This window comes from Sturnira hondurensis, unplaced genomic scaffold (genome assembly GCF_014824575.4).
Source record: "Sturnira hondurensis isolate 20B ecotype Veracruz unplaced genomic scaffold, ASM1482457v3 Scaffold0021143, whole genome shotgun sequence".
Classification (NCBI taxonomy): Eukaryota; Metazoa; Chordata; class Mammalia; order Chiroptera; family Phyllostomidae; genus Sturnira; species Sturnira hondurensis.
Genome location: NW_028093774.1, coordinates 6505959 through 6529103, shown reverse-complemented (window position 1 = coordinate 6529103; position 23145 = coordinate 6505959). Strand labels below are relative to the sequence as shown.

At 56.1% G+C, this 23145-nt stretch overlaps 1 protein-coding gene across 2 annotated transcripts in view; it reads right to left on the bottom strand.

The window, feature by feature from the left end:
- The window catches only part of PRIMA1 (proline rich membrane anchor 1), a 48111-nt gene that overhangs the window by 7362 nt on the left and 17604 nt on the right, over positions 1-23145 (bottom strand). For both annotated transcript variants that reach the window (XM_037031527.1, XM_037031528.1), the window contains exon 4: positions 3231-3360. In XM_037031527.1, the coding sequence (XP_036887422.1) occupies positions 3231-3360 (130 nt within the window). The remainder of the gene's footprint in view (positions 1-3230; positions 3361-23145) is intronic.

The following is a 23145-nucleotide window of genomic DNA, read 5'->3' as shown; positions in this document are numbered from 1 at the left end:
CCAGGCCCTGGGTGGGACCACACGGGTATAGATGCCCACCGGCTCTGGGGCCAGATCATCCTGTGGTTATAAAGAAGACGTTCTCAGGAAGCTCATGGCAACGAGGCCACTGAAATGCCCCCTGCGGAGTTTGGGGTTGTTGATGGGACTTGGGGGCCATTACAGCCTGTTCCCGTCCCACTGTGGGCCCTGCCCCTCCTCAGTGCCTGGCCTGGCTAATATCTACCCTCTTCCAGGAAACCTCTCGGGGGGGGGGGCCGTCTGGGTGAGTTGCCCCTCCTCTGGGCTCCCCCAGCCTCAGAGTCCCCTGAGCACCCTATCACCCGGCACAGAGTTGGGACTTTGGGAACGGTTGCTGAATAACATGTGGAAGTTTGACTCACTGAGCGTGCATGGGAAGTGCTGAGCACAGCCCCTCCCGCCAAGGTCAGGCCCACTCGGGCGCTCCTCCATCTGCTCCTCCGGCTCCTCCAGTTCCTGCAGAGGCCTGTGGCCCCTCGGCCCACACCCCACCTGCCAGGCCGAGCTGGCATGTTGGGAGTCACCTCTCTACCCAAGCTCATTCCAGAACCATCCTCCCAGCAATCTGGTTCCCAAAGGCTGTTTCAGGGCCAGTCACAAAGATCTCTCACTTTCTCCCCTAGGCCTCCAGGCTGTGAGAGTTTTTTAAAGCAGGGTTTAGGCCCTGGCCAGGTAGCTCTGTTGGTTAGAGTACATCCGGATACCCTGAAGTTGTGGGTTTGATCCCTGGCCAGGGCACATACAAAAATCAACCGATGAATGCACAGTAAGTAGAACAGCCAATTGATGTCTCTCTCTCCCTCTCCCCTGCTTCCTCTCTAAAATTTAAAAAAAAGCAGAATTTATCACTGAATTTTCCTTTTAATGGTTTTACAGTGACATGAAATGCTTTTGTTTCCTGAGACAAGGCATGATTCAGGAGAGAAGTGCAGACAGCTGGCTTGCACGCCACTATCTTACAGCCGCCAGCAGAGGTCAGCGGGAGAGCAGGGAGGGTCGCTGGCCCTCCTGCACTGTGTATGACTTGCCTCCTCTCCCTCCCCCAGGGGATTCCGCCTCCCTCCAGGCGGCCCTGGGCTCTCGGGTCTCTTTTTTCTGCCTCCTTCTGACCAGGGGCAGAGCCTCCGGTGACAGAATGTCCTCCGGCGCTGGGACGCCTTTCTGGGTAGGGAGGATCTTGGGCAGGGGCTGCTCTCACTCCCCTGCCCCCGGGTCTTGCCCAGAGGAGGACAGATCATGGCGTTGGGGCAGAGAATGGACTGAAACGCAGTCTCCATTTACCCCCACCCCCGTCCAACCTGTGCCCCTGGATGGTGATGCTGACGCTGACGACTGCACACCTGGGATCCCCTGGGTTTGCAGAAGGGAGTCGCCCTCATGCGACCGGAGAGCCTGGAGAGAGGTCAGGGCATTTCCTCCGCATACATTCCCATTTGGGGGCTGCATCCCTGGCAGTTCCAACCTCGGCTCACGCTGATGGGCCTCTCTCAGGGGTCTCTTGGCTGTCCAGGTTCCCCGTGGCACCGCTCCCACTGTGGCCCTAGGTTCTCAAGCCCTGCCCACACCCAGGGAGCCCTGCCCACAGCCCCTGGAAGGGACCTACTGAGCAATCTGGGGTGAGTTCTGTCTTTCCAGGACTGGCTGACCGGCCCTGAAACAAAGACCTTAGAGCCTGTCGAAGAAGCCAGGGCAGACAGGAGTCCTCTGGGGTTGTTTAGGGCAGAGGGGAGCACACACCTTCCTGAGAGACCAACACCCCCCTGAAGTCCAGCCCAGCATGCCCCAGCAGGCTGGCACTGCCCACCAGAGACTGAGGTTTGTTCCCCATCCCCTCCTCCCGTTGAAGCAGCAAATTACTTCAGAAGTTTGGGGCAGAGAAGGAGGCAGAAGTTACTTTTGGAAGAACCTGGCAGGGCCCTTGACAGGACTTGTGCCCCATGCCCTGGTGGTGCCCCAGGTGGTGGGTCTTGCACACTCTTTGTCAAAACCCTTCCCTGGCTCCCAGGACCCACTGAGTACCTGGCCAGCTGCTCTGTCTGGTGGGGCCCACACCGCGCTGTCTGGCACATGGCCCCCTCCAGCCCCATCCCAGGTCACCGGATTTCCTTTGCCTGGAGCACCTCCCTGGCTGTGCGTCTTAAAATCCTCGTCCCACTGCTACAGCCTCTCAGACAGATGAGGTGACATCCCAGTCACAGTGAACTGACCCCAGACCCCAAGAACAGCCTTAATGTGCAGCAAAGCCCAAGACCACTAGGGGAGGGTGCCTTGGACCACCTTTTGAAAGGCAACCAAGGTGGCGGTTACAGAAATGACAGTGTTTCTGGAAGACGCTTTGCTCTTTGGATCACTCATGACCCCACTAGAACACTCCTATTCATCCTTCAAAACCCAATTTGAGTGTCACGCTCACTGCAAACTTTCTCCGAGGCATCTCAACCTCTCTTCTCCCAAGAGATGCACCTTTCTCCCCTCTATCATCCATCTTCCTCTGTCTGCACCTCTTGAAATAAATAGAAGCTGCTGCACTTGCTAAGCGCTTACTGTATACAAGGCAGGAACACACATATTGGGCATACCATTTGCAGCAGGCATCTCACCACCCCCCCCAGAACAGTGTGAAGTCATTAGTCTTTCCACCCATTTCACAGATAAGGACACTGAGGGCCAGGGAGGTAAATGGGTTTCCTCCTGGCAACACAGCTGGAACTAGAGTCTGAATTTAGATCTGACTGCAGAACCCAGTCTCCAGTCCAAACCAGCACGGTGCCTCCCCACAGTGGCTCCACTACCACCCCTGCAAGCAACGCTTCCAGACTCTGAGGCTTTGAGTGAGCCCCCCATGGTGGGGGGCCTGCAGTGACGGGGACGTCACTTTCTGCTGCACTAGCCCTGCCTTGTCATTGGTGCCCATCACATGCTTCCTGAACTGAACACCCTAGAAATGATGGGGGCGTAAGGTCTGAGATGGGCTTGAAAATATTTCAGCCAATAAAAAGCTAAAAGGAAAAGGAAAGCAATGTAGCAAATACTAGCCAAATCTTGATAACTGTTGAATCAGGGTGAAGGTAGGTGCGAGTTCATGGTGCATTCTTCCTACTTCTTAAATGCTTAACACTTTTCATAATGAGAAAAACACAGTGAGGGTGGGTGAAGGAGGCCAAGCCCTGCTGGGGTCCCCTCAGGGCTCAAAGCCAGTAGACACTCACCTTTTTATGGCTTTGTAACAAATGATGACAAGCACAGTGAGAAACAGCAGGGAGGCACAGCATACCGCGATGATGGTCACCAGCCCCGACCACCAGCTCTCCTCTGGGGGGCACGGGGTAGAGTTGGGAGCTGCAAGAGACGAGAGCAGCCTGAGTCTCCCCTGCGTGAGCCGGTCCTGGCTGCACCGGAGTGGACCATCGTGGGGACACCCGGGGTGGCCTCACTGCCATCCGCGGCCTAGGCTCTCTGACCTGTGCTGCCATCCCCACCCCCACCCCAGCAGGCAGCAGGTGACATCATGGCTGGCCTGAGGCCAGGGCAGCGTGCTCCCAGCAGGGGTTAAGCACCGCGCCTGCTCAGGGCCATCCATCCTCCCTTGGCATGAGCTAACTGACAGCAGGTCAGGTTTCATTTCCCATGAAAAATAACAGAACATCTCATTCTCTCGGCTGAGGCATTAAATCCGCTCCCTCTGAAAGTGGGGGTGGGAAGCAGGGCTCACAGGGGACCCTGGGGAGGAAGGAGAGAGAGGGAAGTTCATCAACATCAGTTCCTAAGCTAATTTCTTGAGAGGGGCAAGCTGTCTCCTTTCTGGGATCCGCCCATGTGGAGGGGGTCTGCAGCTGTCTCAGCTTGCATGCAGTGCCCAGAATTTGGAAAGGTCTGTCACTAACAAAGCATCTGATACCGGCTACAGAGCCCCCTTGTCATTACTCAATCCACAAGGTCCTTGGGGTGAGCCTGTCCTCCCCCTCAGCACAGGCTGTGCGGGGTGGACCCTCAGCACAGGTATGGACGGGCTTGAAACGAAGCTGGTTCACTCTCCCCCGAGAAAGGCAGACGCAACCCAAAGGCCCTGGAAGACCCTGGCACACCTGCGAAGAAGTACCAGGAGTTGCAAAAGGAATGATGGTGGCGGGGGAGAAGAAGGAGGAGAGGAGGAATAGGAGGAGGAGGAGGAGAAGAAGAAGAAGGAGGAGGAGGAGGAGGAGGAGGAGGGAGAAGTGAGAGTGAAAGAGGGAAGAGGGGTTGAGGAAGGGAAGGAGGGGGCATGATGGATGGACAAACATACAGACATTACTAGCAACTATGGGCAGGTCTTCAAGATGTGACTACATCCAAAAGCATCAACCATGCCCTAGACTGTGTCCACTTAATAATAATAGGCACTGTGAGGGGTGCACCGGTATGTGGGGGCTAAGTGACTGATTTTCCAAAGGCCACCATGGCTGACTTTGTTATTGTCATTGTGGTTGTGATCAAGATCGTTCAATGTGGTGAATCGCACCCATCTGAAGCATGTGGTCCGATCAGCTGTGACAAGTGGGTACCCCGGGGTCAGCCACACTTCCCTCACGACCCACAACACCTCCATCAGCCCCAGTAAGGTTCCCCGGGCCTCTTCCTAGTCCATCCCCACCCTGGGGCAACCGGCACTCTTCTGCTTTCTGTGGAAATGAAACTGTGTGGTGTGTGTTTCTTCTTTCTTGACTTAGCAGAGTGGGTTTGACATTTGTCCACGTTGTTGCCTTTTTCAGTGGCTCTTCCTTTTTTTTACCGAATCGTACTTCGTTATGGGAGTAAACCACAATTTGTGGATCCTCTCCCCTGTTGAAGGGCATCCAGGCTGTTTCCAAGTTTGGACTTCTACGAACAGAGTTGCTACGGACATCCACGTAACGGTCTTGGCACACACATTTTCCGGTTTTTCTTCGATAAACATCTAGGGCTTAGCTCACGGTGTTTGTGTGATTACTTTTCTAGGGACCTGCCACGCTGTTTCTCCCAAACGCTTGTCCTCTCGTACTCTCGTCCGGAACAAGACAAGACAGAAAGAAGGGAGCGGTTACGGGTCCCGGGACTGCTACCGAGGTGGCACCCTCGCAGCTGGGTGGGGAGATCCAGGGAGCCATTGCAGGCTCCCCGGGAAACCGGGGTTAAAACCCCATTAACAAATGCAAGGTGCTGGGGGTGGCCCTCAGATCCTCAGGAGACCACGCAGACTCAGAAACGCTTCCCGAGGATTGGCTGGGACAAGGATGTCACCAAACTACATGGATGTCCTCAGCCAGGGTGAGATCCTTCAGAAAACCCAGCTTGGAAATGATTGTAGGGTACAGAATTCGAATTAGGACTAAACTCTAAAATAAGGGAAAGGCTATTCAAAAAGATTCTCATTTTCCCCTGATTAACTTCTTCAGGGAGTTTTTTGGTTAAAAAAAAAATCCTTTCCCTGATTCCTCATGAGGCAGGATTATCCCTTGAAAAATGCCCCCAGGGTCCCCAGTGAGAAACTCCACCAATTTCACAAAGAAAGGCTGGTTCTAGACCTCACCTGGAACTTGACACTGAACTTCCAAGAGCCTCTTTTTTTTACAGTTGCTCTCAGGGAGGCGGGAATCTCCTTTTTGCTTACTTTTCCCACACACAGTTAGTACTGAAAGAGGGGACTTGTCTGAGAGGGTCTTTCTGCACCGGGACCCCTCGAGGGCTCAGCAGTGCACTGCTCGCTGCACGAGTGTGGGGCAGTCACCCGAGGCGAAAATGCTGACAGATGGGAAAAGAGGGAGATATCCGGTGAAACTTAGTCCTAGCCACACCTCTCGGATTTTGCCAAGAAACCAGCTGTTGGGTTCAAAGAAGGCATCCTTACCTACCCTTGCGTGAGTCACTGGTGAGAAAGGACCAGGGGATGTTGGAGCTGAAAGAAGGCCAGGAGGTGTCATTTCGGAAAGGGAATATAGACTAGGGCTTAGGATCAAGTAGCTGTCTTGGGGGCAGGGTGGGACCAGGGTCTTCAGGCTGCAGGCCAGGTCTGCCCTGGCCTGGATGTCCTTCCCAGTGGGCGTGGCCAGCACTTCTTTCCGGATATGGTAAGACAGCTTATCCTCCGGGGACAGACTGATGGGCCATATTCTAGAAGACAGCATTGTGAAGGAGCTCATTGATGTATTCATTCATCCCCCCAAATGCACTGAGCACCCTCTGGGCCTGGCACTGTGCCGGGAGCTGAGGCTGCAAAGACAAATTCCACGTAAACTGCTCTTACCAGGTCTGCTGCCAGCTGCCCACGGGACATTGCAGAGCTGGCCGAGACCCTACAGCCTCGCTCAAGGAGCCAGCAGTCTCCGAGAGGAGAAGAGACATGCTCATGGCTAAGGTGAAGGTCATTCGTGGCTGAGGAGAGGAAGCCACAAAGTGCTAAGGTTCCCGGAGAAGGGAGGAGCCTATGAGAGGCAGGTGGTCAGCAGAACCGTGGGGCAGCCAGACCGTGAGGTCCCAGACCCGAGGCTGCCCAAGCTCAGCCCCCTCCGTCACTGTCACTCTCCCTCACCCCCCCACACCCCCCGCCAAGATTCTGCAAACACGACAGAAAGGCAGGAGCTGCCATGATGTGTCAGGGGTCACCACACTCTCTCTCCTGGGACCCAGTGAGGCCTTGTCTGCTGTATTCATTAACCACTCCTGTCGCCTGTACAGACGCCAGACCAGCAACCCCAGACTGATTTAGAACTACCCGGGCTCAGTTTCGATTTATCAAAGGAACTGCTTTCTTTTCAACCAAAAGATGTATCAGTCAGAGCTTCCCGCAGAGATGAAGTAACTGAGGCTTACTTTGACGCACCCCCCCACCTGAAACATCCAAAAAATATACCAACTATATAAAACAATGGCTTACAAAACAGTGGACATCAAGGCAACAAAGGCCTCGATCCCTCAGGGACAAAGAACAAAGAGGTGAGCTCTTGGGGTATCTAGCTACTGCCTGGAGAGTTCCCAGACGGGTTGGGCCGCCACTTGGGAAGTCTGGGAGATGGAGCTGAGAGTCCAGGAGGCGAAGAGGACAGCCGAGGACAGCCACAAGCGAGTCCATCAGCGGATGTATCATTACTGCTCCTGGCAAGCGCTGGGGAAGAAGAGGTCAGGGCCTTGATATTTTGTGGAAGTCTCTAGAAAGAAAGCATTGGGGGCGGGTGAAGGGGGTACAGCTGCAGATATACCCCTCTGAGTGGGCATCAAGAAGGCTGAGCTAACCAAGGAGATTTCTGGGGGGCCTTGGGGACTCACCAGCCATCTAGTGTCACAAAGGAGCCATGTGAGGCCAGGCAGGTTCCACAGCCACTTTCGGTGACAAAATCTTCCCTACATTCCTCATGGGCTTGTTGTGACTATCAAACAAGAAGACGGAAGGTGCCGGGAGTGGCGGCCACCATGAGCTTGGACCTCCATGGAACAGCCTGTTTTTATCCCCTTTGGGAAGTGGGGAGGGGGAGGCTGAGCGGCCAAGTGCCTGTCGGGATCGGAACGCAGGTGTGCCTTGCGACAGTACTCACAGCCAACCCCAGGTATTCGTGGGCAGCCTGGGAACCTGCCACTTCCCCCTCCCCGTTAGGGCCGGTTGTGCACACAGGACGTCTGACTGACAGGAGGGGACAGTGAATGGGTCAAAGGAGCAATGAACGGGGCGAAAACAACCTGTTTTGCAGGATTTCTTTCAACGGTTCCTACAAGAGGGGAGTGATGGCCAGGTTCTTCGTTTTACTATCACGTGGCCACTGTGAGACGGAAGCCATAGCTTTACTCGTGGCTCGGCCTCGTGACCCTGTGCCCGGCCACCTTCAGAGGCCAGCGCCTGCATGCTTGGCTCCCCGTTTCTGGAGCACAGCCAGAGCACCAGACATGGCAGGCGCCGCCTCAGCTGTGTCAAGGGTCTCTGGGGCATCATCACACCTCTCTCCGGCCTTTCAAAGTCTTTGGTGACTCGTGCCCAGGACGTCTGGCCAGTTTCCTGACTGATGCCCCAGAGCTGAATGGATGGTGGACAGGGCACTAGGAGCGGGGCCTGGAGACCCTGCTCGGCTTCCTGCCTCTCAAAGCCCAGTGCCCAGCCCACCAGACAGGTCACAGGCACTGACAGTTCAGCCCAGGGGGCTCCTCGAGGGCCCCTGAGCTGTAGAGACCAGTCTCCTTCAAGGGGACGATGTCTGTGATGCACTTCCCAAACAGCAGAGGACACATCCGTCCTTTACTGTGGGAAACTGAAGTCAGAAGCCCCCTGGGGCCTCACCACGACAGTGTCTCAGGCACTGCGCTGGCCACTGGCGGCAGAAGTGGAGGGGGTCAAATAGTCCCTCTCCAGGGGACAGCCTCACGGCCCAGTTGGCCCTCACAGTGTGTGAGGTCCCTCTTGGTTCCACACTCTGCAGCCCACCTGAAGGGTCATGAGGAAACTGTGCCACACGACTGGGAGCCCAAGCACATGGGGCACTCAGCCCGTGGGGCACTCCGCCCGTGGGGCACGCCGGAGAGCATGGGGGCATTTCTGAGCTTGAGAGCGCTCGCCCTGCCTCGGCCAGTTTGCCCAAAGCACCTGTCAGTTTTATCGGGCCCACGAGGACAGTAAGGGGTCCAGGAGCTTTGCTGGACCAGTTGTTGGTGGCAGAAGCTGTCTCACTGACTCTTTGGACTAAAAAGGACCGGGGCTCCCAGGAGAGACCATGGGCCTCCCATCTCAGCCCTGCTCCCCACACCGCCTCCAAGTACCCCGCAGACATGGGTCCTCAGAGGCTCCTTTGTGGGCTGAGTACCCCATTTCACGGCCTCGGGGTCCCTAGCCCCAGGTCCACTGAGGAGGAGGCAGTGTTGCAATCAGGGCCCACAGTCTCCTCCCCCAAGCCCCACCCCCACACAGAGCCCATTGTCTCTGCACAAGGGCGGACTCAGGCCCACTGCTGTCCATTCATGGGCACAGGGCACCCTCGAGGAGGCCTGTGCCAGGCGTCCACCCTCCCATGCAGGCCAGCTCCGGTGTGGGGCCACTCACCCCTTTCCTACCCCGAAGGTGCCAGAGTGTGTGGCAGGGTCAGACATGGCGCTTTATGCAAGCCTCCAGAATGAGCCCTTTTTCCAGAGAGAAAGAAGTCCTTTCCTTTGGAACCAAACAGGTGAACACAGTGAGCTTCTGCGTCTCAGCCTGGGGGAGGGGCTCCACCCCTTTGCCTACGGGAATCTGGCCCAGGCTTCCGGTATGGCACAGAGACCCCTCCTCCCCACCCCGCCCTTCAAAAGTCTTCCTGATGCCTCCCCTAGACCAGAGTTCCCTTAGTAGGAAATTCCTGGCTGCCCAATCACAGCAGGCAGAAGGCTCGGATTCCCAGCCCACACTGAACAGAGAGACAGGGGGCTGAGCTCCAGAGGGTGTAGGGGGATGGGGAGGGGTGCCTGCCTTTTCCAAAATTAAGGGGCACCCCCTCTCCACTCTGAAGGAGGGGTGCAGGCTGAGGTCTAAATGGGGGCTCCTGGCCTTCCACCAGGGCTGGGGTCAAGCAGCGCTCTGGGGAGGCAGGGCCATGCTTGGTGCGCTCTGGGGACCGCCTGTGTCCTACCCAACACTGTCCTGTCGTCTTCCTGGAGGTCTCATATCACCTCCCCAGCCTGGCTGGAGCCTCAGCTGCACGCCAGCATCAGCGGGACTGCGGGGGTTGCTGTGGCTGGGCATCCCGTCCACTGGGGATGGGAACTGTGGGTCCATGGAAGTGCACAGGCCTTGGCCAATCTCTGGCAAGAGGCTGTATCTCAGGGACCCAGAGGGGCCTGACCCGCAAGGCCGAGCAGGCTGCACACCTTGCTGGCTTCACAGGGACAGCTGTCCAGGGCCCCCTAACATCACCCCTGCCCTTGGCCTCTTCTTAGCATCTACCCCGCATGTGAAGCATCCCTCACAAACCCAGACCCTATGCTGTGCATCTATCGGGGAGCTGCTGCCTCCCTGACCCACCCTCCCCTTCCCATCCCAGGCTCAGGCCCCAGCCGGGAGTTGGCACACCCTCCACTCCACAGCTAGGCCACCAGAGGCAGAAACTGTGGCTGCGCCCTCTGACCCAGCTCCACCTGCCCTTCCTCTCCTCCCTACCACTTCTCCCAATGCCAGGCCTGCGCTGGCTCCTTCCAGGTATCACTGCTACCGGGCCCCTCCTCCCTGGGGCTCTGCCCCCAGTTCTGCACATGGGTTATCCACACAGGTTTTGAGTCAGGACCTGGAGTTAAATTCCAGATTCTGACCCTGGGAAAATCATTTAATCCCTCAGATTTAATCTCGGTTCCTTCCACTGTGAGTTGGGGAAAAACCATGGAACCTCCTCCAGTGGCTGGCGCAGGACCGAACGAGACGCCCAATCACAGAGCACACGCAGCAGGCAGTCGCCCCGAGCCTCTGGGAGGCCGGTGCAGGAGGCCATATCTAGGTTGAGCCTGACAGGATCAGGGAGGGCGGGAGCCCACCTTCGGAAAGGCCCCACCTGGGTTTGCCTGGACTCGAAAGGGAAGGGATGAAGGCACAGGCAGCCTCTCTGTGCCCCTGGCTGGTGCCTGGGACCTCCCTGCTGCAGGGGCTCCGGGCCCTTCCATCTGTGACTCCCAGTCTGGTGCCCAAGCTCCACGGGACACTCAACCCTCTGATTTATTTATTTCTGCCTGGTGTCCTGGGCACAGAGCCCAGTGTGGTGGCAGCATGGATGCTTATCATCAAGAACGCTGTTCTCAGGCTCAGCTCCTAACAGGGGAATTAAAGAAACTATCCATTATTACCAATCATCTCCATTATTCCTGTGCCTAATTAGGAAAGAAAATTTATGAATTGGGTTTAAGTCTCCAGGGCAGGGGCAGCCACAGCTTTTCCCGGTACAGGGGAGAGGTCTGGGTGGGGGTCAGGGCAGAAGGCGAGCCCAGCAGGCTGCTGCCTGGTGTCATTGACTCTGCTTCTGGTGGAGACTGCAGAACACATCTCCCCTTGTTCGCAGCCGTCCCTGTGAGGCTCCTTCAGGCCAGGGCTTGCTGCTCCTCAGCACCACCCTCTCGTAGTGGCTGCACTCTGCCCGGTCTCTGTTCCTTGCCCTGGGGACCTGCCCCAGCTCTGCGGAGCCTTCTGCTCCCACCCAGGATGGGAGGGACCTCTGCTGCCCAGAGGTCCCAGCCCATTGGCTTCAGAACAGTGCAGCACTGTTGAGAAAGTGGCAAGAGGGTGCCACTTTGGGAAAGCTCCGGGTGACCACAGGAGCCCACCGCATTGCTCTGACTCCTCACCCACCATTCAAGTGCTAATCCATCCACTCACTCAACACATATCTGTGAAGAGTCCACCCTATGCCAGGTGCTGTGCCAGGCTCTGGGGACATGACGATTAGCAAGAGGGACAAGGCCCCTGCCCTCGGGAGGCCCCCTAGCTGCTGGGAATGCGCACAGGTTCAGCGATCACTACGTAAATGCATGCTGTGATGCCTGCATCCCTGAGCCACGGTACTGGGCCCATGCTTTCAGTGCAGAACAGAGCACTGTGACACAAATGCGGGGAGCCGACGTGACTGGCCTGAGAGTGGTGAGCTCATCTTTGCTTGTGACAGGCTCTCGGCCCGGGGACAGGAACGTGCCCCTGATGTTAAATGGCCAGCAGAGCCCTTGCACCTGCCCAGCACTCGGTGGAGAAGGGCATTTTCTGCCCGTCAGAGGGCTCCTCACAGATGATGGGCCGGGCCTCCTGAACACCCAGTCAGGTAGAACCCGCTCTGTCTAAACAGCTGTGATCGTATTGAGGAGGGGTTCAGGATCCATGCAGCCTCGTGGTTGACAAACTCTAGCCCGCAGGCCAAGTGTGGCCCACCACCTCTTTTTGCAAATAAAGTTTTATTGGAACACATGGAATGCAGACACACCTCGGTGTTTACATAGGGTCATGGATGCTTTCTGACTACATTAGCCAAGTTGAGTGCCTGCATTGGAGACTGTATGACCCGCAACACCTGAAGTATTTATTTACTTTCTGGCATTTTCCAGAAAAACGGGGGTAGTCTCCAGCTGAGATTCTTAGATGAATTCAAGTGAGTAGTCTGAGGTACCCTGAAACTATACTCCGGGGTTTTTACTTTGCAGTGAACATTCTACTGTTTCCATTTTATTTTTAGAATGGACCTTTACTCCAAAAGTCACACTGACACCCCAGTGGGAGGTCTCTAGGCGAGGGGCACAGGACACTATCCCCTGGGATTTTTAACAGTGACCATGTGGTGAGACAGCAGAAGCACAGAGGACAGGCGGACTTGAGCATGGACCCTAACTGAGCCACGCCACACTGGCCCAGTGATCCCCACAAAGTTGCCGACATGACGAGCCCCTCACGTGCTGACAGGCGAGGACGTTGTCCGGGAAGCGGTAGGGGAGCTCTCGTCCTGTGGCCCTGCTTCAGGGACAGAAGGTGCAGGATGGGGTTGAGACAGTGACCCTCACTCGAAGGCAGGTCTAGGGCCCTCGAGGAGAGGCTACGGGATTTGGGCGGACTTAGGACCGACATCCACAGGAACTGTCCCCACTCTCTAAGTGTCCCTTAAATGCAGTGGGCTGACTTCTAAGGCAGGGATTGCCACCACTTTGGAGCCACGTCCCAAGGCTCTGGCTCCTAATGTGGTGAAAGGCTTACCCTCAGCATCGGCAGCTCAGTCCCATTCCTCCTCCGGCAGTTTCAAGCCCACAAGAGAGCCACTGGCCCCTCCTCCCTTCCCCTGGCCTCTCTGGGCACATCCTGGGGCCCTTTTGCTTGTCAGGTATTCAGACCTCAGTTGCTGTAGCCACCTACCCCGGGGAGCAGGTGACAGGTGGAAGCTGCTCCCCACCTGCCCTGGGGTGCAGGGGACACACAGCTACATCTGACTCTCCAGGGCACCCATAGCCTTTCTTTGCAAGACCGTCCTAGGGTGCCAGGGCACCCAAGCCCAGAATTCACTCCCCTACAACCTGGAGCATCGTCAACCAGGGACTGACAGGTGCCAGGGGAGAGAGCCAGCCCCTGCGGCCAGCTGGGGACACCGTGCAGCGAGACTAACCTCGAGTCCCCTCCGGAGCACACTCAGGTCGGGCCTTCGAAGGCCTGGGCCTGAGGTTACTACACTCTCACCGGCTTCCTCTCCTCTCTTGTCCCCCCTGGGAACACGTCCTTGAAAAATCCTGGCTCCAGCTCTGAGGCTGGGTTCCATGCCAGGCACCTCAGACAGGAGGTCACCCAGGTGCCGGGGCATCCTGGGTTGCCTCCTAAGGAGATGGTGTTACACCCCCACGAGATGCATGCAGCCTCCGACGTTCCAACGCTGCTGTCCCGGGCTGCCCGGTGCTGGATCTCTGGCCCCGGCCTGAGTCCTGGGTACAGGGTCCCTGCAGGGTTCAGGTAAGAATGGCTGTTGTCCAGGTTGCGACCACAAAGGGATGGTGACACAGCTGAGAAAGATCACGGCTGCTTGGTTTGTCAAAAACAAAAAAGGAAGACACCTGAAATGTGTGTGGCTCTGGGGCCACATCACAGTGCTGAGGAGAAAACCCACCAGCCAGCCCATCCCACAATGATGGCCCGATATGGCCTCTGACACCGAGCTGCCAGTTACGTGGAACCACTTACGTTTAAAGTACTCAAATTAAAACTTAATGAAAAATTCAGTTCAGCAGTGGCCCCGGCCATATTTTCAGGGCTCCACAGCCCATGCAGCTGACGGCTTCCGTGGTGGACAATACATATCCCTCCCCAACCCTGAGAGAGACAGGGCAGGAATGATCCACACCATTTTATGGGTAAGAAAGCCGAGGGCTCCCGAGGGCTCCCAGGGCCGCAGAGGCCAATCCTAGAGGCGCTCGAAGGGAGGCGGAGCTTCTGAGCTGTAAGCTGCCATTGGGCAGTCCAGGACAGCACCGACCATTCAGGTCTCTGCAGGAGCCAGGAGCCGGGGCTTTTCTAAGGCCCACCCCTGGTATGCAGGCTCGCTCTTTTAATAGCCACAGGGCTTCCTGAGTGGACACTTGTGACCTAAAAATTGGCCACTTTGCCTTTAAGATAGTAACAGTGCAGAAGGCTGCTCTGTGGCTCCACCTTCCATGACGGGGTGTTGAGCCACAGCCATGAAATGGCCCACAAGAACCCCACGGCTACTACCCACGGACAACTTCTGTTAGAACGGGCATGCTGAGCTATGGCAACCAGCTCCTGCCTGGGAACTCCTCTTTGGATAAGCAGCTCAGTCTAAAGGTCAAGGCCACACACCCTGGCTGCTGCCACTGCATTGAAAACCCTTTGAATGTGTGCAAGCCGGACCTCAAATGTCCACCTGCCAATGGGAGTCGTGACCTTGGCCTAAAGCAGGGTTCCTCAGCCTCGGCACTATTGACATTTGGGGCCAGATCATTCTTTGCTGTGGGTGGCTGTCCTGTGCCTTCTCAGCCTCTACCCACTAGATGCCAGGAGCACCCCTCTCCCAGCTGTGATGACCAAATGTCCACCAGGGAACAAAATCTCCCGGCTGAAAGCCGGGGCTGGAAGATCTCCAGAGCCCTCCCCTGACCCTTACATGGGGTACAGAGACAGAGGCCTCCTGCACGGGTGCTGCCAACAGCAGAGATCGGCCTTGGCCTCCCGGGTGCACCACGCCAATCCTAGCCAATGGAAGGAGCTAAGCTTGATGGCCTTCCAGCTGGAACCTAAGATTCCAAGCCAGTCGCCTCCACGGTGACCCTGGCTACTCAGAGGCCGCACAGCGGAATTGGCCGTAACTGTGTCTGAGAGGCAAATGCGTTATTTTCCAAGGCATCCATAATTCTCTCTGCCAACAGGAGACAGGAGACAATGTGCCTTTGCCACCCACAGTCCAGTTCATTCTAAATCTGACAACAAGGAGCCCATTCACTCTCCAGAGGGGCAGGGGACAGGCCAATATCTTTTCCAGGAAACGGTGGCCTTTGGCCTTCTCTGATTGCTGGCAAGGGTGACAGAAACTCGGGAGCTAGGGGCAGGCACTGCTCATGTCTGCCTTGTTTTTCTCTGGTGGAAGAAGGGACATGAACCAAGGGACATCCCTCCCTGACCCGCCTGGCAGAACTTCGTCATCTTTCCCAGGCGGAAGGCCCGACAATAGAGACTCTTCTCAAGGCCACTGGAGACAGACACTTGCATAACTACAGTGCGCCGGTACCGCCTTCTCTCTGAACAGGACTCCCTGGATAAATGGAAGGCACCGCGGGGCGGGGATTCAGTGACCTGTTCCAGGCAGAGCAGCTTCAAGCTGCAGCACGGGACGCCAAACCCCACTGTATAAAGATTCTACAACTACCATCTAAGTCTATTCTACAACTACCACCAAGTCTTTGCCACCAATGCCTACGTTCACGCGAAATGCCAAAAGTCTGGTCTGGCCTGCCAGGCTGTTTTTGAGCTTTCTCTAGTGTTTCTGATTTGTCATCTTCTGGAAGATGAGTCAGTGCTCAAGGTTTTCAAAAATTTTATGGAGAAATATCTTTACATTAAAAAATGTAATAAGTTTAATAAAAACAATGATAACAACATTAGTCTCCTTTGCTGAGCATTTGTTAAGCCCCATGGGATGTGTGCTCATTGAAATCATCTGATTTAAGTCTCCCGATCCATTAGGAGACATGGGTGTCACTGTCCCCACTGACAGGAGCGAGGTCAAGCTCAGGTAGGAGTGGTCCATGGCGGAGTCAGGGTTCCAGGACATTCTTTCCTCCACGTTCTATTGTAAATCAGGCAAAGAGCAGAGTCAGTGGGTTTTAGCAGCAGGAGGCTGTGGTCCAGCTGGAAGAACAGATTTAACATTGCCTGAGGATGCCATTGATCTTGACCAGTGGTTTCCATGCAGACCATCTCTAGCAACATGCCCAGCCTTCTCCAGCCTTTTATTTATTCCTCTTGAGGGTAGAGGATGAGACCTACTCAGCGGAAGAGTTTGTGATAAATGAGCAGGACCTGGGGGTACGGGGTCTGCTTCGTGCCCACCCTGGATGCCAGGAGGGTGGGAAAAGGGAATAAAATTCTCAGCAAGGAAGACACCAGGGACATGCCACATTTGTATATCACATTCAGGATAAATTCTCCCCTTTTAACTCTTATAAGCCACGAGCTCCCCTGGACACACCGTTCCAAAATCCGGGAGACGTGGAGCATGTCGGGGACCCAGCCACTGCCACCTGCTCTTTATTGGTCATGACAGCTGGCCACACAGGTCACCATTATCAACTGTCCCATCATCTTCCTCTGACAGGGACATTAACAAAGCCTGGGAGGCGAGGACTGCCTCATACAGGGTGACTTCGGGGACCAGCCGTATGCAGCTGCTTTGGAAACTGGAGTTGCCAGAAACAAAGGCCATGTAGCTGAGGCCCCGGGCCAGGCCCTGCACACTCTGCCTCAGCCCCTCACCTGGGCAGGAGGTGAACTCCGAAAAGCTCTTGTGACACTGACCTTCCCCAGCTCTGGGGAATCCCCTGGTACCAAATATAATCAACCCTGAAGGTCCCCGAGACATCCAGGAGCTGGTCAGGAAAAGCGAAAGGAGGCCTGAGGGCTAGGCCAGGCACCCGGCTCCTCTCCCCAGAGGCAGCCAGTATCCAATGTGTCCTTTGAGACAGCAGGGCTGTGGGCATTTATATACAGTCTAAGTGAGCATGCCTGTTATGGTCCAAATGTTCATAGGCTGGATCTGAACCCCAGCATGATGGTCCAGGAGGTGGTGTCTTTGGGGTCATTAGGTCAGGTGGGTGAAGCCCTTGAGAAAGGGATCGGTGCCCTCATAAAAGGGACTTCAGAGAGACCTCTCGCTCCCTCCGCCATGCGAGGACACAGCAAGAAGGCACTTTCTATGACCCAGGAAAAGGGACCTCGCCAGACAGCAAATCTTCCGGAGCCTTGCTCTTGAACTTCCAACCCCCAGAACTTCAAGAAATAAGTGTCTGTTGTTTATGAGCCACCTGGTCCGTGGTCTTCCATGATAGCAGCCCAGACAGACCGGGACGGCACCGCACACGCACACCACACGCACACCACAGCTGCTGTCGTTTCTGAGACATAATGTGTGCGCCACTTCGCATGTTTCGGCTCTGTCCTCACACCGCGTGGACGGAGCTGCTTTTCTTTCTTCTCCCCCCTCCCCTCCCCTCCCCCTCCTCCCTGCCCCCTCTCAGCTGAACCGAGTGCCTCTGTGTAGATGCACCGAGGTCCACCTAACCAGTCTGGGAGACGCTGTTTTTCAAGTGCAGGGTCTCCACACTTTGCCTGTCATTTCCAAATCCAAAACATAGTTTGGTGCCAAAACCAATCTGGTACTAAAACCTGAGCTTCGGGGAAGTGGGTTCTCAACGGTCTGGATCCATCGCTTCAGGAGACAACCACATTTTTCAGGGCGGAAACTGTCAGGTGCTGAAGTGCCCAGCAGGGCAACGTCATGCACGGCACACACTTAAGTGCTTCTCTGAAGCACCCGACTTCTCAGGCACAGCTTTCCCAGCACGCCTTTCAGATGGAGCTGTGGCGAACAGGGCACGAGGGGCCCCTGGGCTAGGGCTCTTGCCCCAAACCCACCTGGATGCCAGCTCAGTACCTTTCCGCCTGCCCTCATTCCCCAGCCAGCCGACAGCAGGGATGAGAAGCGGGCACTTACTGAGGACATCCCAAAGAGGTGTGCACCCCAGAGAACAGGCGCTCACCCCAGTTCCTCTGGGCCACCCTGCCTTTTCCCCACCCAGGTCCTTTCAGACACCCGCAGTCACCTTCTGTCCCCTTTGCTCTCCTGCCCAGCCTCATACTGCCTCACAGTCCCCTTGTCACCGTGAGGGGCTTCGCTCTGAGGACACTTCCCCTTAACAGCAAAACGAGATGCTGATTTTAAAAAGAGAATAAACAGATCAGGATTTTAAATATGTGAAGTGTCTTTCTTAAGCATTGTTTCTTTCTTTGTCTTTTTAATTTTTAATTTATTTATTTTTTAGAGAGGGAGGAAGGGAGGGACACAGAGAGGGAGAGAAACATCAGTGTGTGGTTACCTCTCACATGGCTCCCACTGGGGACCTGGCCTGCAACCTAGGCATGTGCCCTGACTGGCATTGGACCGACGACCCTTTAATTTGCAGCCCACGCTCAATCCACTGAGCCACACCAGCCAGGGCACTTTCTTTTGCCTTTTTAAACACAGTGTCGCCTGAGAGGCCACGGCCCACTTGTGTAGCATCTAATACAACTTCCCTTCCTGAACTTCTGCAGGACGGGCAGTGACCCAGGCAGCGGTGCCAGTCAGGGATCAATTTTAATCCCTGACTAAAAAGGAAAGGAAGTTGTCATGTTGAAAACAGGAAGGAAAAGTACAGGGTCCTTAGGTCCTGGGCTGCAGGTGGCCTCTCCTGGCTGCCTCAGCCTCTCACCCTGGGGTGGGTAGAGGTGGGGGAAGGTCCTGCAGCCTCGCTTCCTGGCCCCCATCTCTATCCATACTCTTTCCCTAGGAGATATATCTGGTCCCACGCCAGATGGATCCGACTTCAAACGCCAGCCGGATGCCGACAGCCGGATGCTGTAGCGCCAGCACCCCCTCAAGCTCCAGACCCATTCATTCGATGGTGACTCAGTGTCTCCACGCAGCTGGTCCGCAGGCCAGCTCAGACTTCACGTGCCCAAACCTGAACTCTTCCTCTTCCCCTCTTGGACTCCTCCCCTCCTGTCTTCCGTTCACCCAGCTGTGCAATTCAGAAACGTGGGGGTCTTTCCTGAGAACCTCCTCCCTCATCCCTCCCTCCATGCAATCCTACAGCACATCTTCCTTGGACCGGCCGTCCTGGCCCGTTCTGCCCTCACCCTCATCCTCCACGACAGTCTCCGAACTGCTCGGTCTCCCCCCCCCCCCCCCCGCACCTCTGCACTGCCACCGGAGGTTCCTTGTAAAATGCCAACCACGTCATGTCACACTCCTGTTCAGTCCCCTTCAAAGGCTTCTCGCCACCTGTAGACTAAAACCCAATTTTTTTTTTACTATGCCGTTCATTCCCCATGTTGGCCATGCAGGGTCAAACCCTTGTAGGGAAGAATCTAGAAACTTCCTGGGAGTAACAGGACTTCCAGAACCAGTGGGGTAACTTCCAAGGGCAAAGCGGGCAAGTTGTGGGAAGTACGTTAAAAAAGGAAGCAAGACAGGAATTAAGGGTCTGGCTAATGGCTGCACCTCTGAGACAGCAGCATTTAAGAACGTCTGGCCACTGCCATCTCCTGCTAACACGCCTGCAGTCTCCCTGGGAATTCGGTGGAAACATCAGAGCCATTAATCCCACGGGGCTTTAAGTGGCCCACGGAAAGCTCCTGGAGTTGAATAAGGAGATAGACTGCTTTGCTGGTTACAGGGCCCAGAATGTTCTCAGAAATGAAAGCCCTTTGTGTATTTCTGCCCATGAAGGAATGCAGGGTTCCAGCCTGGGGGTGAGGCTTTGTTCCCAGGCTGAGGTTTAGGGCCCTGGGGCCCGAGCCTCCTCTGTGTGGAGTTCTTCAAGCTCTCCGAGGAGAGCTGGGTGCTTTGGCCCCTGGGCTGGGTTTTGCTGGGTGCACATGGTCAGTGGAAATGGGGAAAAGGGGAAATGGAAGGAACAAAATGGGGAGAGACTGAGAGAAACATTTAAAAATCTCAAAAGTAATGAGATAAAATGTGGTAGGTCTTTAGAGCAACGGGTTCTGCCATGTTTGGGCCAAGAAATTTGGAGTACTCTGCAGTACCTAGCTCGGTGGAGAGTGTCCCCCAGGTCACCGAGACAGCCAGTGCCTGGTGACTCACTGATACGGCCGTAGAAGGCTGCCCCCTGCCTCAAGGCTTCCTCCTGGAGCTGCCCACACTCTGCATCCACCAGTCGGCTCTGAGAAGCTAGATCCCAGCGGACACCACACCCTGCCCTGCCCTGGGCCTCCTCCTGAGACCGGGGGGGGGGGGGGGGGGGGNCCCCCCCCCCCCCCCCCCCCCCCCCCCCCGTAACAGCGCGCACCTGAACCCCTGCCCCATGCTTTGCCTTGAGGGCGCCGGGTCTAAGACTGGGTGGAGAATGAAAAACTTAAAAGAAAATGAAGTCTGTAAAGACACAGCCTAATACAAGTGCCTGGCCACGTGAGTCTGAGTGAAAGTTCAAAGCATACATCAGCATTCAAGGGCTAGAGTAGAACAACAGCCCTGGTGATAGGCGCGGAGAGCTCTGTCCTCCGGCCAATGGGAAAGTCCACACAGGCATGACTGACATCCTGGGGTCCAATCAGACTGAAGGCAGCAGGAAGAAGTGCAAATTTATTGACCATGAGCCGCTCTGCGGGCTGCGTGCAGGGAAAAGAGGATGCACCGTGTGCCTCCCGGGGCCTGCCAGTCAGGCCTTGGTGCCCATCAGGGACCACGGCAGTCATTCTGTAATGCAACCACTGCCCGCCCCCCCCCCCCNGCCCCCCCCCCCCCCCCCCCCCCCCCCAGGACCTGGACCAGGTCTTGCATGTTTGCACCTCTCCGAGGCAGGCCAGGTGTTCGGTGAGTGGCGGATGAAAGAATGTGGACTCGCTCCACCCTGTCACACGAGAGTGACACAGAACCATCTACAGAGACAGGAACTGTCACCCATAGTAGTCTACGGTCGCCGACCCCCCCCCCCCCCCCCGCGCGCAAACGGAAACAATCGACTCTCCTCGGGACTCCAGGCCAGAACTTGAAACAAGGCTTGGTGGCTGAGCAGTTTCTGAGTGGGATCTCTGTTGTATTATGGGAAGGGACTTCTCTGTGGAGACCTGTCCTTTGTACGACATTTGTTGTCCCCGCTCCTATCTGCTAAATGCCAGGAGCACACACCTGTCCTGCCTCTCAGTCACTGTGCCAATGACCTAAAACATGACCCCCCATTTCCAAATGTCCACTGGTGACTGAGAACCCCAGGTAGGGCAAAAGTCGGCTCCAGCAGCGGGAGGGAGTGAAGAGGGGCGGGGCACTGCCTCCACGAGGTGTGTGTGTAGGGGGGGCCCGCCATCTGAACTTAGAGAGGTAGGAACTCGGAGTAGGAGGAAGAGGGCTTGAAAGGGAGGCGAAGGGAAGGAGAAAGAGAGCCAGTTCGAAGGGACAAACACACTTTCTGGGTGCTCAGGGAAAGTTTGCACTTCCAGCCTAATTAGAATTTAAAAGTTCTTAAGCCCAGCAATTCTCCTGGTGGAGGGGAGTTACAGCCCAAGAAGCCACTGGAGCAACCTGTTTGTGATCCTACCCTCCTGGCCTTGAAGTCGGAGGCCTTTCTGGAGAAGGAGGATCACCCAGAAGGAGGACATGGTGTCACCAGCCTCCTCCGGATGTCAGCAGAGACCCTCGTGTGAATGCCACGGTGTGGAAACTTCCCACCCAGGCTGGTCCAAGACACTGAACCTTTACTGGGTTTCTTCTCTAGAGTCCAATGGTCAAAGGGCAACCTGGATGTGACGTACAGGTTGAGGCCAATCTTGCTGAAGGGAGGGAGGGCCCACGCTGCAGGACTGGATCATACACTTAGCAGTCACTGTCCCCATTTGCAACCTAACTGGACTTAGAGAGAGGGATGGGATGAGAGGCAGCATAAATCAAGTCCCCATAACCTGGGTCATGACGGGGAACAAACAGGGCCAATATTGCAGCACCATCCTAGAAAGAGATATTCCTTAGAAAGGAATCCTAGCCCTAACCCTTGCCCACAGCCACTGCCTGGCCCGGGCCAGTCTCTCCCCGAGACCACCTTCTTCCTGCTGCCTTCAGTCTCCTGCTGTTTCCCCTCCCCCAGCCAGGGCCATCTGAAGGCAGCTTAGATGTGAGCTCTGCAGCTAGCTCCCCACTGTGCCCCCAAGGTCCCCTATGCGCTGTCAGGCAGGCTGTGCCCTACTCCCTGCCTCAACCCTGCCCTCAGCCCCCATGCCTCCCATGCACTTCAACCCTGGCATGGACAGGCCAACCCTCTGCCCCTGACACCCCTTCTGCCAGAACACAGTCCCTTCCCAACTCCATGCCCAGCCTTCCCCTGAGAACCGTCCCCCCTCAACTCAGCTGTGACTCTGGCAGGACAACTGCCCTGGGCCCACAGTCCTCCTGGCCGCTGCCTGGCCTCTTGGTGCCCTTCTGTACGTGCTGCCTCCCCTGCCACCTGCAAGCATCCAAAATGCCATGTGAGAAAAGACAGAACTCCAATCTTCCCTGAGAACCTTCCCTGCAGGCTCACCCTGTCTTACCCATGGCCTCTTCCTCCGTCCGTGGCCACGGTGGAGAGCCCTACCCAAATCTGTCAAATGAGCAAATGACTGTGAGTGACTTACTGCTCCTGAGACAGATGAATGAGACATCCCTCTAATAAGGAAACATTCACTGGACCACTGATCTGCATCTTGAGTGGGAGGGAGGCGGGGGCTCCTGGCTAGAGGGAGCAGGCCCACCTGGGTCTGAGCAGGGGCGAGAGCACCCGTGGCCATCCCTGTGGAGGAAGGTGACAGCCTGTAGCCAATGGCACCAGTGTCCTTTTCGGACTCGCTGGCTTGGCTTCCAGCTGCCAGTGTTGCATCTCTGTCTGGGGAAATCGACTGCACCCCCCGCCCCCAGCCCCCTCGGTCCTCAGGTGAGTCACTCTCAGGTGCTGTGACATTTCCCAGAGCTCCCCCTGGACACTAGGCTCCCTCTGGCACCCACGGTGGTAACTGGCTTGATAGCACGCCCTCTGCTGCCCACCGCCCTTTGCTGTCTCCAGGCAGCCACCTGCGCTGGGACCCTTGTCTGCTTGCCCGTTTCTGGAGGAGCCTATTCTCAGGTATGGTCCCAGGTGCTCCCCGGCAAATGGCAGCCTCTTAAAAAGCGTCAGCCCCCTCCCTCCCTGTTGATCCTGGAAAGCGTCTTTCCATCTGCCTCGTCTGGTCACATGCACCCATTTCTTCAAACACCAGTGAGCACCTTCCGCGTGTCAAGCTGTGAGCTGTCTCTGGAGATGAAGATGAATCCACAGTCCCTGTCCTCCGGCATCGGATCAGATACTTAACAGGTCAGATGGATGGTTTTGTCCTGGAACCAAGAGGGACGTCCTAGATAGAATCTG